At 59.8% G+C, this 18,216-nt stretch overlaps 2 protein-coding genes across 2 annotated transcripts in view; both read right to left on the bottom strand.

Annotated features, from left to right (window-relative positions):
* Nucleotides 1–10,328, bottom strand: part of CH63R_02472 (Peptide synthetase) — a gene marked incomplete at both ends in the record, with an annotated part of 28,546 nt that extends 18,218 nt beyond the window's left edge. The window contains one exon of the mRNA XM_018297447.1: nt 34–10,328. Within this exon, the coding sequence (XP_018162263.1) occupies nt 34–10,328 (10,295 nt within the window). The remainder of the gene's footprint in view (nt 1–33) is intronic.
* Nucleotides 10,329–11,677: 1,349 nt separating this feature from the next.
* Nucleotides 11,678–15,846, bottom strand: CH63R_02471 (ABC multidrug transporter; the record flags this gene model as incomplete). The annotated part of the gene is made up of 2 exons (XM_018297446.1): nt 11,678–12,893; nt 12,968–15,846. 2 exons carry the CDS (start codon nt 15,844–15,846, stop codon nt 11,678–11,680), a joined length of 4,095 nt encoding a protein of 1,364 aa, XP_018162262.1.
* Between the last annotated feature and the right edge of the window lie 2,370 nt (nt 15,847–18,216).

Here is an 18,216-nt window from a genome sequence, read left to right as displayed (position 1 = left end):
GTTGCTAGCGTAGCCTCGGAGTTTCTAACGGACGGAGGCAAACTGATACGGTGTGTGAGGCTCGCGTCGGCCAGGGGCTGTCGAACCGCTGGCGGAAGGGGGGGGAACGGCGGGGACTCGAAGCCCGAGAACTCGGATGCCCAGTGCTCGTTGATTGTCTCTTCCTCCTGGTCCATTATATACTTCACAAAGGAGTTGAAGCCGGGCAGAGAGGGCGTGATGGAAAGCCGCTGGTGATAGATGTCGCGCACCAGGCGCCGGACTATGGGGAACGACCCGCCGTCGTAGAGCGCGTGGTGAAGAGTGAGCACGAACGATGTTGATGTTGATGCTGGTGTTGATGCTGATGCTGATGTTGATGCTGTTGCCGGTGCTGATGCTGATGCCGGTGCTGATGACCCTTCACTGACCAGGGCAAACCGAACCAACGGCTGGCCCAAACCCATCGGTTCCGCCTTGTCCTGCTCAAGATACTCGGAGAGACTGACCGCCGTCGTCGTCGACCAGCGGATGCTCTCCCTGAGGACGACCTGGACCAACCCGCCGGGGCCTTGTGCGATTCTCGTCCGGAAGATGGGCACCAGCTGGAAGACGGCCTCCCAGGCGTCCCGGAACCGCCGCGGGTCCACTCCCCCGTCGATGCCCACGACGTTTTGCGCGACGTAGTCCCCCCGCTGCTTGGAGGTCAGCGCGATGAGCCCCTCCTGGAGCGGCGTGCAGGGGTACATGTCCTCGATCGAGTCGGCGTCCCAGTCGTGGGCGCTGGAAACCTGTTCGCGGTGCTTTTGTATGCTGACATCGTCGCCCAGAAGTGCAAAAGGTGCAATGACCTCTTCGACTGCTTGGACGGGGGGGGAGGAGGAGGAGGAGGAGACCCGAAGTATCTCGGCGAGCCGCGAGATGGTCGGACAGCGGAAGACGTCCGCGACGGAGATCCGGACCCCAGCCCGTCTGGCTTCTCCGACCAGCCTCATTGCCGCGAGGGAGTCGCCTCCGAGCCGGAAGAAGTTGTCAGTCACTCCGACGTCGCTCTGCTGAAGCCCGAGCGCCTTCGCCCAGAGGTGCCGGAGCGTCCTCTCCGAGTCGTTGGACGGGGGTTTCTTGGTGTTGGTGCCTTGGTCTCCGCCGGCAGCGAGGGCCGCGAGGGCCGCGATGTCTCGTGTGGAGAACGACGCGCCGATGGCACGGAGCTTCTTGCGGTCCAGCTTCCCCGACGCGTTTCTCGGTAACCCATGCGGGATGGCGATATAGACCGTCGGGGCCATGTATGCCGGGACGTGTCGTTTCAGCTCGAGGTCGGCAGCAGACGACAACGGGGCTTGGATCAGTCTATTATTGCGTGAAGGGAGACGATCCACCGCCTCATCAAGAACGACAAAGGCGGCGAGCACCGCGTCGGAGGCATCATCGCCATCGGCACCCGACGGGACGATCACCTCCACCGCCACATCACCAACACCACCACCAACACCACCACCAACACCCCCGGACACGTCGTCCAAGCCGCGCCGGAGATGGAGCTCAACCTCCTCGAGCTCCATCCGCTGGCCACGAATCTTGACCTGGGTGTCTTTGCGGCCGACAAACGTCAGCTTCCCGCTCCCGTCGTAGCAGACGAGGTCTCCCGTCTTGTATAGTCTCCCGGTGCGTCCCGAACGGCGGGATGATGGAGAACAACCGCCGCCGCCGCCGCCCCCCCGCGTGAGCCAGGCCGGGGCTTCGATGAACGCTGCGGCCGTCAGTTGGGGATCCTTGAAGTATCCGCGGGCGAGTATTGGCCCCTCGACGAGAAGCTCCCCGATGGCACCGACGGGCACGAGTTGGCTGGCATCCCCCGGCGCCACGACCCAAGTGGCCGAGCCGACCGCGGTCCCGATACAATGCGGCCGGCGGAGGTCTTCCCAGCCGTCCACGTCGTTGATGCAGCAGCAGACGGCACATTCCGCAGGGCCGTAGCCGTTGAGCACGACGCCGACGCGGCCGGACCAGCGGGAAAAGTCCTGGCGCGAGGCCTTCTCGCCGCCCAGCATGATGGTCTTCAGGGACGGCACGTGGTCCGGGTCGACGACCCTGGCGACGGTCGGGGTGAGGAAGGCCATGTTGACCGACATGGACGATATGCAATGGGCGACGTTGCTCAGCCTTTCGGCCTCGGCCGGCACGCAGACGCAGCCGCCAAAGACGAGCGTGGTCAGGATCTCCTGGAGCGAGACGTCAAAGACGTACGACGCGAACTGCAGCACGCGGGAGTCCCTCGTGTAACCAATCCGTGTGCCGTGATGGTAGCAGCTGGTGCTGATGGCCCGGTGCTCGACGAGGATGCCCTTCGGCTCCCCCGTCGATCCCGAGGTGAAGATCATGTACGCCGCCGAGGAAGGACTCGCGTGGTTCGTGGTCCGGGACGAAGGCCGGTCCTCCTCTCCGTGGCTGGCGAGACGACGACTGTGACTGTGACTGCTTGGGCCAACCGGCAGAACAAGCACGTCCTGCTCCAGCTCGAGCTTCTCCGCGGCGTGGTACCTCTCCGAGACCAGGATGATCTTGGCGTCCGTCTGCTTGAGTATGCCGTCTCTTCGGCCGCGGGCGGCGTCAGGGTCGATGGGTACGAACGCCCCTCCTGCTCTGAGAACAGCCAGCATCGCCACGATGGCCCAGAGAGACTTTTCAAAGCAAAGAGGGACGAGGACCTCGGGCCCGACGCCGAGTTGCGCAAGACGCGAGGACATACGGAGAGATAGGGCGTCCAGCTCCCCGTATGTCAGGTCGCCGTCCCATGAACATATCGCCGGGGCTTCGGGGCACTCTTGAGAGACTCTTTCGATTGTGTCGTGTATGCAACGATCAACGGCACGAGGCAAGCTGCTGCTGCTGCTGCTGTTCCAGGACCAGATCTTTTCCACATCGCCTGGCGATAGCACTGTGAGATCCGAGACTGTCTTGTGGCTCATGGAAGCGTCCGTGAGCTGTTGCAAGACATGGCCAAAGTGGTCGATGATATTCTCAACTCGCCACGGCTCAACGATGTGTGATGCGTAGCTCACCATCACCTCCACCCTCCCCTTCATAGGCGTGCAGATGATGTTGAACGGGTACGTGGAAAACTGGCCCTCGCTGTTGTCTTGCCTCTTCCAGGTGCCCAAGAAGCCGTCGTCGTCGTAGACATCGTCGTCGGGATCATCTTCAAAGGGCTGGACGACGAGAAGAGTGCCGAAACCGCACACGCGTCGGGTCTCCGGGCTCAGCTTGGCAATCTTGGCCAAGCCCGTCTGCTCAAAGGGAATCATCCCCGTCCCCATGTCCTGGACCCCTCCCAGGAAGTCGGAGATGGCCGTCCGCCCCTCGGGGATCTTGACTCGCAGGGGCACTGTCGAGATGGTCGGACCGACAACACGGTCGATGCCCGCCATCGGCGCGCTCCTGCCGGAGACCGTGGCTCCAAACACAACGTCTCTCTGCTCGAGACCGCTCTGGTGGTGGGCGGTAAGGGCCCACGCGGCGCGTATCACCGTTGCGAGTGTGACGACGGCCGAGCTTGGAAGCGTAGGCAAGTCGATATGGCGCGCGTGGGACGAGTCCGCGTGGACCTCCTGTTGCCCATCAACACCGCCGACGTGCGGGAAGGTTTCCGTTTCGCAATCACCAAGATATGCTGTCCAATAGCTGCGTGCCTCCTCCTCGGGCTGCCTTGAAATGTGCCTCAGAAAGAAGTGAAAGCCGAGATACGGCTTCGGCGAGAGGCCGCGATAGTGACGTGCCACGACATGGCGGACCATTCGGAGAGAGTCGTTGTCGTAGACGGAGTGGTGCAGGGTCCAGACGAAATGCCTCCGGCCGACAATGGCAAACCTCGCCAGCGGATCCCCGAGCTCCATCGTCTTCAGCTTGTCCCCCTCGAGATAGCCCTGGAGGAGATCGTCGGTGAGGGCCCATTCCAGCAGCCCCTTCTTGAGAACCACCTGGAGCATCCGACCGCCGAACATGATGATCCTGGACCGCAGAACGGGAACGGACTGAACGGTCTGCTCCCACGCGGACCTGAAGCGGGCCAGGTCGACATCGTCGGAAAGTTCAAAGACGCACTGCTGGATGTAGTCTCCGGGCCGTTTCGAGGTCAGCGTGAACAGACCCTCCTGCAGCGCTGTACACGGATATGCGTCTTGGACCGACGAGGCTTCAAGTCCGTACGGCTCTACGAGGGCGCCTACGTCGACATCCCCAACCAGCGAGAACGGAACGTAGTCGTCGGCACCGGCAGGTTGCCGGGGTATGCTAAGCTCTGCCAGCTCTGCCAGCTCTGCCACCTCCGCCAACGACGAAAGCCGTGGGAAGCGAAAGACGTCAGAGACCGAGATGTTGACGTCCCTTCTCCGGGCTTCGGCGACCAGCTTCATGGCCGTGATCGAGTCACCGCCCAGGCGGAAGAAGTTGTCGCTCAGCCGGATGGCCGAAGAAGCTGGGTCGATACGAAGAGCCGCCGCCCACAGCTCTTGTAACACAAGCTGAGTAGAGGTTGAGGGTTTCTCGTCGTCCGATCGGTCCGACGGGCTCTGGAGAGACTGCAAGTCGTCCACCGAGATGCCCGACCCGAGCTCCCTGAGTTTCTTGCGGTTCAGTTTGCCCGACGTGTTGAGAGGAAGCTGGTCCCTGAGGGCAAAGTAAAGAGCCGGGATCATGTAGCTTGGCAGGCGTCTTGCCAGATCGGCCTCGCACTCCGGCTGGAGCCTTATTAGCGTAGCTTCATGCCCGTCCATGGGCTCTTGTTGCTTCTCATCATGAACGACAAAGGCCGCGAGTACCGGACGACGGTCTTCACCGACCAAGACGACCTCGGCGGCGACCTGGCGAGCCGACGGAACACACTCGCGCACGTGGAATTCCACCTCGCCCAGCTCGACGCGCTGGCCCCTGATCTTGACCTGCGTGTCCTTGCGGCCCAGATACCCCAGAGACCCATCGGCTTCATAGCGCACAAGATCTCCCGTCTTGTAAAGCCTGCCGCGACGGCCAGGCGCCGCCGCCGCCGCCGCCGACGACGACGACGACGACCCGCCGCCCAACAGCCAAGGAGGAGATTCGATGAACGAGGCCTTTGTCTTTTCCGCGTCGTGCAGGTATCCGTTGCCCACGATAGGGCCTTCCAGGAGCAGCTCCCCCACCGCGCCGATGGGTGCAAGCCGGCTCGGGTCCCTGATGTCCGCTACCCAGGTAACCGCCCCCGATCCCGTCCCGATGAGAGAGGCGGCCTCGGGGCTGGAGGAGCTGCTCGTGCCAATGACGCTGTTGGGGGTACACTCCGCAGGGCCGTACGCGTTCACAATGGCGACCTTCTTCCCCCGGAAGAGACGTGCGTGCTCCGCGGTGACGGCCTCGCCCAGCAGCACGACGGTCTGGAGCGAAGGAGGGAAGTCTGGGAGTAGCAGCAAGCCGAGGACGGACGGTGTCAAGCTGACGCTCGTGGCTCTGAGCGACTCCACGCTCCTCGTGAGGTTGTTCTTGCGATCGTGCTCGGAAGGGATACACAAGCAGCCGCCCGCGGCGAGCGTCGCAACCGTGTTCCAGATGGACGCGTCGAACGCGTACGAAAGGAAGTCGTAGTGCCTCGTGGCCGAGGTGAAGCCCATGCGGGGAAGCTGATGGTGCAAAGCGGCGCGGAAGCTGGAGTGAGGGATCACCACCCCCTTGGGGTTTCCCGTGCTGCCCGATGTGAAGACGACATACATGGTCGACGAAGGGTCGACTCGAGGCAAAGAGTCTCGTTTGTTGGGCTCAGAGAGCGACTCGAGCTCGGCTTCGACGACGACGACAACACCGAGGCTCTCATCGACGAGCCTCTTGCTGACGAGGTAGCTCGTCTCCGATGTCAAGATCAAGCCGGCATCCAGCTGTCGGACTATGGATCGTAGGCGCTCCTCGGGCTGCGAGGGGTCCATCAGGACGAAAGCGGCGCCCGTCCTGAGCACCGATAGGATGGCGACAACCGCCCATTTCGACTTCTCAAAGCACAGAGGGACCAGGGATCCGGGTCCGATGCCTCGCCGACTCACAAGACTGTACGACAACTCTGCGGCGAGCTGGTCCAGCTCCCGGTATGTCATCGAGCCGTCCCAGGCATCGATCGCTACGACGTCCGGGTTGGTTCGCGACTGGGCGTCGATCACGTCGTGCGCGCAGCCGTCTGCCGCCTCCGGGACGGTCCGGTTCCACGCCCACAGCTGCGTCCGATCCGCCGGAGTCAGCGGCGCAAGTGTGCTGAGCGTCGATCCAGCGGAAGACGAGGTCAGTTGCTCGACCAGATGACCAAACAGCTGTAGCATCTTCTGCAGGCGCCAGGTCTGGAGGATGTCCGAGTCGTAGTTGGCCACCACCTCGACACGGTCGCTCCCGGCACCGAGATAGCACGACAAGGTCAGGGCGTACGTCGAGAAGACCTTCATGTAAGGCATGTCTCTCCAGGCGCCCAAGCTGGAATCGCCATCGCCGTAGGTATCGCCGGGCTGGACGACGAGCAGAGTCTGGAAACCACAGGCGTGCTCCGCTTCACGGCTGAAGGTCCTGATGTTCTGGAGACCGGTCTGCTCGTAAGGAATAGCCATGGCGGCCTGCTGCTGGATCTGTTCGAGGAACCTGGAAACCGACGTCTGGTTGAGGTCGGGTATTCTGATACGCGCTGGCAGCGTTGCTATCGTGGGGCCGATGATGTCCTGGATCCCGTCGATCGGGGCGCTGCGGCCAGACACCGTGGTCCCGAAGACGACGTCGTCCTGGGCGTCGGTGTAGTAGAGAACCAGGGCCCATGCGGCTCGGATGACGGTCGCCGCTGTGACGGACAAGTCTGCAGCCTCGGCGAGGGAGCAGCGCTGCTTGAGAACAGCTTGCGGGTTCGGTTCTCGAGTGTCGGTTGGCAAGGGTGGAAACGGGGTCGAGTCGTAGCCCGCAAACACGGACTGCCAGAATGTGTCTTGGCCCATGTCGAAATGGCTTTGACTTACGAGATGTCTGACAAACAGGTTGAAGCCGCCGTGCCGGCGTGGCTCCCCCTCGTAGTATGCCTGCTGGACCATCTCGCGCACAAGAGGCACCGAGGTTCCATCGTAGGCGGCGTGGTGGATGGTCCAGACAAAGTACGTGTGCGTGGCTTCTCGGACTACCGCATATCTCGAAAGAGGGGTGCCTAGTCCCATCGGGGTCCTCTTGTCTTCGGCAAGGTACGCTTCGAGGTCGTTCGACGTGTTCCAACGGACGCTGCCTCGAAGGACCACTTGGACTAATCCGGAATGGCCGCCTTGCTCCACGATCCTAGTCCGTAGAATGGGAACAGCTTCGATGGTCTGGTTCCACGACTGCTGAAAGCGCTGCAAGTCCACATCATCTGCCAGCTCCATGACGGCCTGTAGGATGTAGTCTTCTCTCTGGGTTCCCTTGGACGTTAAGGCCAAAAGACCCTCCTGTAGCGGCGTGCAGGGATAGACGTCCTCGACGCAGGCTGGGTCGAGACCGTACAACTCGGCAATGGCACTGCAAACTGCCGAAGAATCGTGGGTCCCGAGGAGTGAGAAAAACGAGACATCTGAGGAGCCGGCCGACGGTGCGTCCGCATCCCGTGAGACCTCGACAAGGCCGCCCAGGTCTGGATGGCGGAAGATGTCTTCCACTGTAAGGGAGATTCCGGAATCGCGTGCCTCCGCGACGAGGCTCATGGCCGAGAGAGAGTCGCCGCCGAGGCGGAAGAAGTTTGCTGTGTGGTGGATCGAGGCAGTGTTGATGCCAAGCACGTTTGCCCAAAGTTGCCGCAAGCGTCTCTCGTGGTCAGATGGCGGGGGCATGTCTGTGGCCGCCACCGCACTCACGCTCTCGTGAGCCTTTGATAGCTCTTGAGCCGAAACTCCAGCGCCCATCTCACGAAGTCTTGGGCGGTCAACCTTGCCAGAGCGGTTCAGAGGCAGAGACGGCAGGGAAAAGTAAACGGTAGGCACCATGTATGCGGGGAGATGTTTCTTCAACAACTCGTCAGTAGCTGTAGGGACGGTGATGACGGTAGTAGTAGTATCGTCAACAAGAGACCATCTTGGCGTGGGGGCTTCATAATCATCATCGGCATCGGCATCGGCATCGTCCTCTTGCCCAGTCACCACGAAGGCGGCGAGAAAAGCGGCCTGTCCTCCAGGCTGAACGACTTCCACGGCCACCTGCTGCAAGCGTGGCACGCTCTCACGCAGGCGGTACTCTACCTCGGCCAGCTCGATTCTTTGCCCGCGGATCTTGCTCTGGGTATCCTTGCGCCCGACAAAGGTCAAGCTGCCGTCGTCGTTGTACCGCACCAGGTCTCCGGTCTTGTACAGACGGCCTCGTCGCCCGGGTTGCTTGGTCTGCGCCGAGCCTTGCAGGAGCCAGGTCGGGTCCTCGATGAAGGCCTTGGCCGTCTTTTCGGGGTCGTCGAGGTACCCCTGGCTCAGAATCGGTCCCTCGAGAAGCAGTTCGCCGACCAAGCCGAGAGGGACGAGCTTGTTGTGATCATCGGCGTGCACAACCCAAGTCAGTGCGCCGGCCCCCGTTCCGATCCTGACTGCTGTTTCGGGGCCTGCGGCCTGGTCGTTCGTCGTGCTGTACGGGGTGCATTCTGCCGGACCATAGGAGTTTATCAGCCTGGTCTTGTTCCAGATGCGCTTCGTGTCGGCCAGGGTCACAGCCTCTCCGATGAGGACCAGAGACTCAAGAGTGGCCGGAAGGTCGTCCCCGAGCAGCCTCGCGACCGATGGCGTCAGACTGGTGCTCGTGGCACCCATGGCCAGCATGCTGCCCCTGAGGTTGTTCTTTCTCTCGGATTCCGAGGGTATACACAAGCAACCTCCAACGGCCAAGGTGGCGATTGTGTTGTGGATGGCGATGTCGAAGGAATAGGCCATAAAGTCATAATGTCGACACCCCGGCTTGAAGCCGAGCCGGTCGAGCTGATGATGAAGACCCGAGTAGAAGCTGGCGTGGGAAATCACAACCCCCTTAGGGGTACCCGTACTTCCAGACGTGAAGACGACGTACATGGTTGATTCCGGTGCGGTCTGCGGCAGGTCATGCTTCTGCTTCTGAGGGTCGGAGTGCCAGACGGAAGCGTCAGGACAAACGACGAGGACATCCTTCTCGAGACATCGACCAAGGGACTCGCAAGCGCGTGAGGTGAGTACAAGTCCGGATGAAGCCTGCGCTACGATCGTGCGAAGACGCTCCACGGGATGCGATGAGTCCAGGAGCACGAACGCACCGCCGGCTTTGAGCACGGCCAAGATCGCGACGACAGTCCAAGCCGACTTTTCAAAGCATAGAGGCACCAAGTCCCCGGCATTTACGCCCCGGCGGATGATCTCGATCGCGAGCTGGTCAGAGAGCCGGTCGAGAGCGCCGTAGCTGAACTCGCCGTCCCAAGCGCAGACAGCTGTCGATTCCGGCGCCTGTTCTGCCCTCTCTCGGATCAGGTGGTGAACACAGCCGGCCTCGGCCCGGGGAACCTCCTTGTTCCAGTCCCACAGCCGTGCGAGATCCGAAGGTGGGATCAAGGTCAGTTCGGCCAGTGGTTCGCTGTCCACGGCGTCGGATAGCTGTTGCGCTACGAAGGCGAGCTGCTCCAACATCTTCTTGACCTCCCGCTGCGACCGAGCCCCGTTGTCACACCTTGCAAGCAGGCCGATGTGGTCCTGGCCGGGCATGCAGGAGATCGCCAGGCTTGCTGCCGTATCGAGATCCATGGTAGCATCCAGAGGCCCGAGTCCATGGGACGGGGATTCCGTGTCGGGCATGGTCGGGCCAATGGCCAGGATTGTGTCAAAGTCGCATGCCTTGTTGGTTTGTTTATCGATATGACGGACGGACTGCAACCCCAGATGGTTATGCCGGGTCGCTGCAGTGACGGTCGCCAGCACCCGCTCGAGGTGCATCTTCACAGTCGGGTTGCCGTCGAGCCTAACTCGAAGCGGAATGACGCCGGTCGAGGAGCCGTTGGTCGCTCCGTCGTCAGATCGGCCGAGTCCGTGAACAGCGGCCCCGAAGACGACCTCGCTGGAGTTGGAGTACAAGCCTGCAACTACGGCCCATGCGGCCAGTAGCAGAACCGAGGGATCGACACCCTCCTCGGTGGATTGAAGGAGAGAGAATCGATGCTCAACTGTGAGTTGCTGAACCGTGGTGAGCGTCTGGGGGCGAGATGGAAAGCGAGCCGGTTGGCAACCGTGAAGAGAGGTCTTCCACCGAATTTTGGCACGCTCTTCGGCGTTCTCAGGCGGCTTAACACGATCGAAATCAAGGCTGTAATCGCCGGCGTTCGTGACGCCCGGTGCCATGATAGTTGATATGGGTTGGTAAACTGTAGGACGATCAAGTTCTGGGTTTTTGATAGGCCGGAATCAACGCAACCACAGCGTCTCGGAAGCTTCACTCTATGCCTCCGGATGCTGGCCTGCTGCGGTACGGTTCCGTTTTCGATTGTGACTGTATAAACAATCTTGATCGTGAGTGCATGTCAAATTCGGGGTGTGTGTGGTACGGCAGACTTTTTGTAAGCAAAGAAGCCGGTTTGCTGAACCTGTTGACGAGCCGGTGGGAATCACCACGAGGCGAGCTATCTCTGGAGGGAGGGAGGGGAGGGGCTCAGGGGTTCGAGGCATCTCCGCATTGCATGCAAACGACGCATCACGCATCCTTCATCATAGGGGGGGCTCCTCTTTCAGGCCGACTTTGAGAACGGTATCGGGACATCGGGATGTCTCGAACTAGTTGCCTAGGCGGTGGGCAGAGGATGAGAATCCCCAGGGGAGGAGGGGGGCGTAGGGATCCAGGGGCGAGCCCGTAGGAGCCGCCAAGCAGGGTGGCCGAACATCTGAACATCATTCTATCATGTTTGGCGCACAGAATGTTGTCTTCTGGCGCCTGGGCTGATGACTTTAGGAAGGTCGAACTCTCCTAGCCAAGACGATCGGAGTCCTTATACGCTAAAGGATCCTACACAGCTATGAAATCTTGGCGGGCTGGGATCGGGTAACAACAAGCGGCAGCTCCCGCCGTCGGGTCTTCTGTAACGGGTATCGATGAAGCTTGGCGAAGGATTCAACCAGCCTGGAGTTCGTCCCGTTTCCGTAAGGTGGTATCAGGAAAAGCGCATTAGCGGGCTGTGGACACGACCGAGTCATACTGCGGAGAGCCTGTCGAGGGGGGCCTTTCGAGGGGAACCCTACTTGATCTTGAGTTATCTGGCCTTTCCCGTCATCATGTAGAGCGAAGTATCAGTTTTCACGGCGAGGGAAAAAGGGGGGGGGTATGGCACGACCACATCGCCTCCATAAGTGCTGGTGTATCAAAGGGCAAAAAGAGATTGTTAAAAATAAAGTAAAAAGTCTCCCAATGACAAAGGCGGTACTTGGTGAGGCAACAGTAAGTGATTATTAAACCCGAAAGAGGAAACTCTCTAAAAAGAGGTGGCCAAGGCTGGAGGGAGGGGAAGGGGTCGAGATGAGCAATGCTGTGCCGTGTAGACGCGTTTGCCCGAGCGGAGTGAGTATCCGAACGAAATCCAATCGGCGCAAGCACCGAAGCAGTGTTTCCCACGCCCCCATCCCCATCGAATGCGGTTATTGCATCTCATCTTCCTTCTGATCTTGTTGGCCCGGTCGAGAGAGCGCGCCTAACTGACTATTCATTCCTCTGCCGTTTTGCTGCTGTTCCATAGCTCTCTGAACATGCCCCCTTCCTGCTCCTTGAGCACGCGAGGCGCACCCTTCTCGGCCACGTGCCCCTTGTCCATGACGACGACCGTGTCGCATTCCAGAACCATGTCCAGACGGTGAGACACCATGATGATCGTGTACCCGTCGAACTCGCGCCGGATGATGTCCTGCATCGCGAGATCGGTGACCCGGTCGACGCTGGAAGAAACCTCGTCAAGCAGGAGGATGCCGCCGTCCATGCCGTTGCGGCTCTTTACGCGCCGTCGCAATACAGCACGAGCGAGGCAGAACAGCTGCTTCTGCCCTTGGCTGAACGAGTCCGCAGTGAGATTGCTGTCGATTCCGCCTCGTTCTTGGATCCCGTCGAGCAGCCCGACCTGCTCCAGAACGCTGAGACATTCGGATTCGTCGGCCACTTGGAAAGGGTCGAGATTTTCCCGCACGGTCGAGCCATCTGGAAGAAAGATGGCGTCTTGTGGTACGGCTATGATACGGCGCCGCAGCGCGTCACGGTCGATCTTGTCGACGGGCAAAGAATCCACCACGATCCCGTTTTCGCTACCGGGGACTATCTCGAGCAGGCGGAGGAGCAGCAGGATGAGCGACGATTTGCCGCTGCCTGTCCGGCCGCATATGGCCACTCTTTCACCCGGGCGAATCGAAAGATGCAGGTCTCGGATGGCGAGATCACTCGGCGGCTTCGTCTCCGCCCCCGCGCTTGGTGTACCTTGAGGGGCCCCGTACGAGGCCGAAACTGCCTTGATCTCGATTGCGCCGTTTTCGGGCCAGCTTTCTTTGGGGATGATGTTCTCTTCGGGTCCGGTTTCTGGGGTCACCGTATCGCTGAACGTTTTGAGACGTGCCACGGCCCCGATGCTTGTCTCGAGCACCGTGTATGATTGTACAATCGTGGTCAGCGTATCGCCAAATGTCATGAGTGTGACGAGGGACGCTCCCGTGAAGCCGGAGCTCGTCCGGAGCTGGGTTGCCAGCGCCACGACGACGGTGGCGAGTATGACAACAAGCAGCTTCAGCGTCAGCTGTAACCAACGCTGGATGATTGCGAGCTGGTAAGCCGGCCGCTGGCTAGTATCGAGGAGATCGTTATTGACGCCTATGTCGGATTCGATGAACCCCAGTGCTCGAAGCGTGGCTAGACCCTTGAGAGTATCAATAAAATGGGAGCTAGACGGGGACCAGTTAGTCGTCGGCCAAAGCCACGTATGTGTGTGAGAGAGAGAGAGGTCACGGCTGCTTACTAGAGGGGGCCCTTTGCTTCGAGATCCATTATACGCAACTGCCTTGACGTCCGAAGGTAGAACGTCTGCACAACGTATAGAATTGCGACGAGGAATGGGTAGCTGATGGCCAGCCACGGTGACGAAATGGCGATGACGGCCGCCATGCCTATGACAGCGAAACACAGCACCGAGAAGTTGATCAAGGCCATGGGCAACTCGCTGTCTATCAGAGCCAGGTCTTGGGCAAACAGGTTGGTCACCGTCCCCGTGTCCGTGGTGGCGAAGAAGCGCAAAGGTGCGCCGATGAGCGTCCGCAGCGCCCGCTTGTGCAACGTCGAACCTGACTGGGAGATCATGGTCTGCGTGCAGATCATGACAACCGCCATCAGAGACCCAAGGCACATGATTTGGAGAAGCGCATAGATGCCCATGTAGAAAGACCCCGAGCGTTTCGGGTTCGATGCAACAACGTCTTCAGACCAGAACTTCAACCACACGGTGGGGAAGTTGGATGTGAAGCCGTATGCGCAGCACCAGAAGAAGAAGACCGCAATGACCCACGTCGCGATGCTGCCAAAGTAGTGCTTGTAGACGGCAAAATCGCCCAGCTGACGTGCCTTGTCCGATTCCTCGGCCACAACCGAGACTTCCGTCACTGCCTGCGCCAAAGGAATCGTTTCGTCGGCCTGAGTGCCGTCAGCATCAGCACCAGCCTGTGGTTCGGGGCTTTTCTCGGCCTCTTGGATCTCCAGGCTCTGCACATATTTTCCATTCGTCTGGAGATCTGCAAAAGAGCCTTGCTCCACCACGGTGCAATCGACACCGAGTGCGATGATGTGGTCGGCCAGTGGCAAATGCCGGACCGAATGCGTGCACAGCACGGCCGTGATGCCCCTGCGACGGACCATGCCATCGCTGCCGAATACTTTGCGGAAGACGTGTTCTTCGGTTGTCGCATCGAGGCCGCTGAGGATATCATCCAGAATGAGGAGGTCCGTCTCCAAGTAGAGAGCACGAGCAAGAGCAACTCGTTGCCGCTGGCCGCCGCTCAACGTCAGACCGTTGCTTCCGATATTGGTGCCGTCCCCCTTGGGGAACGTGGCAAAGTCGGTGGACAGCATGGTGGCTTCGATGACTTGGCTATAGCGCTGGGGGTCAAGTTGGGAATGGCCAACAATGTTGGCTTTGATCGTGTTGTTGTAGAGGAAAGGAGACTGGTCGCAGTATCCGATCCTGCTATGCTTGACGCTCATGAGCACGTCACCGGAGCCGACTGGCGTTTCCCCGAGGAGGCCCTTCAACAGAGTCGACTTGCCGGACGCCACGGGGCCCACGATGATGGTGAGTGCGTGAGCAGGAATGGTGATGTCAATATCCTCCAAGACGTTCTTCCCCTCAACCCAGCCGAACGAGGCTTGTTTCGCCTCGATAGCCGCTGTCTGCGGCTCCGGGTCTGGGGTATCAGCGTGCTTCTCCAAGAGAAGCGGAGGGTCGGGCGTTTTGCGGAAGTCGACCCGGGTTTCCTTGTCGAGATAGGCCTGGATACGGCCTAGGCAGGCGAAGGCAGAGACCATTTGCGGAATCGACTGAAAGAGGCTTCCCAGGGGACTGGCCAGGAGCATCAGATATGCCATCGAAGTGAAGATGCGTGTGACATCGAGGGTCTGGGAGGTTACGGCGAATGCCATGACGGGGCCGAGTTGGGACGGCGTGTAGGCAATGGTGACGGCAGCGAGGAGCATCAAACGCCACTTACCACCCACGCTGAGCTCCTTCAGCCGTAGGCCCTGAATCAGGGTTTCTATCGGGCCGGACATGGCCGAGATCTTCAAAGCCTTCATGCTCGAGATGGCTTTGGCGGTAACCCCGACTCGCTTTTGGATCGAATCCATCCAGAGTGTCTGGCGTTTGCCGGTGAGTCGGGCCGTGACTGTAGAGGCGGCGGTGCAGATAATGACGACAATGACGGGTGCCACGAAAGCAGCACCGATCTGACGCTGGAGCAGCCAGCACGCCAAGGCGACCTCGACCGTGTTCGCCCAATACTCGTGTAAGGGCAGGAAACCCATCTTGACACGCTCCACGTCGGCGTTCATGAGGGTCAAGGCGGCGGAATCGTCTGCGGCGGACAAACTAATGGTGGTCGTCTTGCGATACACGGCAGAGGCCAGGGTCGCTCTCACCATGTGTACGAAACGCTCCTGGAAGTACCAGTACAGCGACAGGGAGGTGGTCATGCCAAGGTAAATGAGCATGGCGGCACCTATGAATCCGTAGCCCTTGTTGGGCGAAGAAGCTCCCTCGGGCTCCTGGAGATAGTTGAGCAGGCTCTCGATCATGAGGGGCTGGCAGAATTTGAAGCCCATTTGACAGAGTCGCGGCACGATGGGGAAAATCAGAGGAGCCGCGAGCGTGCCGGCGAGACTCCTGAGCAGGGCATGCTTGCGGCCTTGGGCGATGTTTCTCTCCAGATGGGGCGAGAGCTTGGTGTACAAGACCTCGGCGGACATTGATTGGTCGAGGGCATACAAGTCGCCGATGGTGAGCAGCTTGCGAAAGCCCGCGAGCAAGAGATTGTTGACCCAGAAGTAGGTCGAAAGGCTGATGATGCCAGTCGTCACCTCCGGACTCTGTTGCGCTTGGAGATTTGGGCGGGGTTTCTTGCGAGACTCGAGCACGAGAATGGCTGCTTTGACGACGACAGCGGCAACCGAGATGCGAGCTTGCTGCAGCTCGTTGGTGGAGGCGGCGGACGAGAGCCACAAAGTCCTCGCTTGGGCGACGTCAAACAAGATGGTGACGAGTAGGTAGACGCCAAGCAGCATGGAGGGCCGTGGCGAGCGGAGATGCTCCAGGAACGACAGCAGAATCATGACGAGGGCGACGATGAAGGCCATCGCATCAGAGGCCACTCCGGACTGTGACGACCAATACGTGCCGCGACCCGACAAGATGAGTTGGCCGAGTCGGAGGCCGGTGTAGGCCACTACCAAAGACTGTTTTGGGCATCAGAACAAGTGTGTGTGGGAACAATCAAGGTTTCCGTGGTGCTCACAAGCTTGAGCCATTGTAGGACGACGGCGTCGACGACCTTCTGCTGGCGGAACAAGTGGGCAAGGCGAAGGAATGCGGCGGCAATGAATATGGAGGACGGGACAATTGACAAGACGACCTGTTGGAACTTGACGGTGAAGTCGAAGTCATCGCGGCAGCCGTGGACGACTGGGCCCAACGTGTCGTCGTTCAGACAAGAGAAGCTCATTGAATCTTCAGGTGCGGCGAATGTGGGCGGTGACAAAGCGCAAAGTCGAGCGGCGGCAGCAGCAGCAGCAGAAGCAGCAGCAGCGCATCGGTGTTGTGCAAGCGGCTACTGACTGGGTGGTCTGGCGAGGCGGCGAAGAACCCCCCCTTTTTATCAATGAGATGCAACTTGTGCGGCGTAGCAGCAGCAGCAGCAGCAGCGGTTCGAACCAACAGATCCAACTGTCTCTTGCAGGAGAGGAGAGTCGAGAAGGGGCCGCCGCAGCGCAGACAGAACCGCTTTCTTTCGCCGTGTGTTCCAGGGATATGCCGTCAGCCACGCCAGGGCCATAGCATGGTCAGGCTCGATACGGAAGGAGCGTTGCGGAGGCCCTGCATGTCACCTTGACCGGATTGATCCATTGGCCGGCCGGGGGGGTGAATCGGATCCCAAGGGGACGGTTTTGTCGATAACAAAAGTCCCTCTTGCACGATTGCTCCCCACAGAAACGTACTAGTTGTTGTCGGCAAGATCAGGGACTATCGGGAATTCCGAGGCGGAAGGGATTTCTTCCGCGTGAAGCACGCCGCATTGCACTGGCGGCTCATTGTTTTGGGTGCAATTCACATGATGCTTGACTCGACCGATCGATGTTGGGTTGTGTGGATGTGGACGTTGGTGTGGACGTTGGTGTGGGGTGCCACAGCAGCAGAGAGCAAGACAACGGGGCCATATGGTCACGTGCTGATAAAGATGCTAGGTGTGCTTATGTAATGTGCTTGACTGGCCCACCACAGTCACAGTCACGTGACAACTGTTTCAGCAGCTGGTACCCTAAGGTAGGAAGAAGGAGGCAGTCAACAATTCGCTTTTCATTTTTCCAATCGGCAAGAATCTCGCCAAGATCCAATTCCGCTGGGCGTTGCGCCAGCTTTGATGAAGATACCGGGAAGAAGCGGTACGAGGGAGTAGGCTGTGGAAGAATCCGTGCCGGACCAGCTTGCACAGCGTAGGTGCTCTGTGGACGGGCGGCTACAGCCATACTACGTCCCCGGACGGATGGAGGCCGACGTGGCGGACACCGAGACCGCAGTGGCAGGGCGAGCCGTCCGGGGTCGCCCTGGGCCGATGGAGGGGCGTTGGATTCGCCGGCGGTCTCCTCGACGATGTGAAGCCGAGTTGGAATTGGGGATGTTAGTCGACGGCGTTTGAGGCAAACATGCCAGGTACACATACATACACTTTTACAGGTACACACACCACCCAGTTTTACCCGGAGGTTTGTTTTTAGCGCGGCGGGCCGGTGACTAAATCCCCCGGGTGGCATCTGCCTTTAGGTGTGCACCCGCTCCCACGGCGATCGCTGACTCGAGATACTTGTACAGCGGTACAAAAATACATCTACCGAGAGACCCCCCCATCTCTCCCCTCCCGACACAACACCACAGCAAGGATCCAGCCCCCCCTTTTTTATTACTATTTTAACAACTCCCAAAGAGTTGAACCATCCGTTCGCGCGTGGGGGGACGACGACAGCTTGACAACTCATTCATCATCAACCCACTCTTCGTCGTAGGGGGAGACTGTGACCATATGGGCTCTGGTCCATCTAAATAAAGGCCCCTCCCTGCCTGTGCCTGAGACGCGGACATCCTCCGCGCCAGAAACGGGCCAAGAGAAGCGCAAGAGAACGGTTGAAACGTTCATCGCCAAGGGCCCAGCGCGAGACACCACAACCACAACCTTTTTTTTATTCCATTTTTTCCCCCCAGCCTTTTTTTATTCTCCTCCTCATGTTTGTACTGCCACCGCTCACGAGCAACGGCAGATTCCATGACACGCTTGGTCTTGGCTACCCGCAACGCAACATGTGCCCGCACTCGTCGCCCTTCCATCCCGACCGGATCCAAAACCCGCCAAGTTGCAGCCAAGTCTTTCCGGGCCACCAGCCGATGGGCATCGCCAGACGTCCGTGACCGAGCCTCAATCGTCATTCCTCCAAAATAGACATGATACTTCCTGGCGG

This window comes from Colletotrichum higginsianum, chromosome 2 (genome assembly GCF_001672515.1).
Source record: "Colletotrichum higginsianum IMI 349063 chromosome 2, whole genome shotgun sequence".
NCBI lineage: Eukaryota > Fungi > Ascomycota > Sordariomycetes > Glomerellales > Glomerellaceae > Colletotrichum > Colletotrichum higginsianum.
Note: the sequence above shows the minus strand (reverse complement) of the source record. Positions and strands in the feature narration are given on the sequence as shown.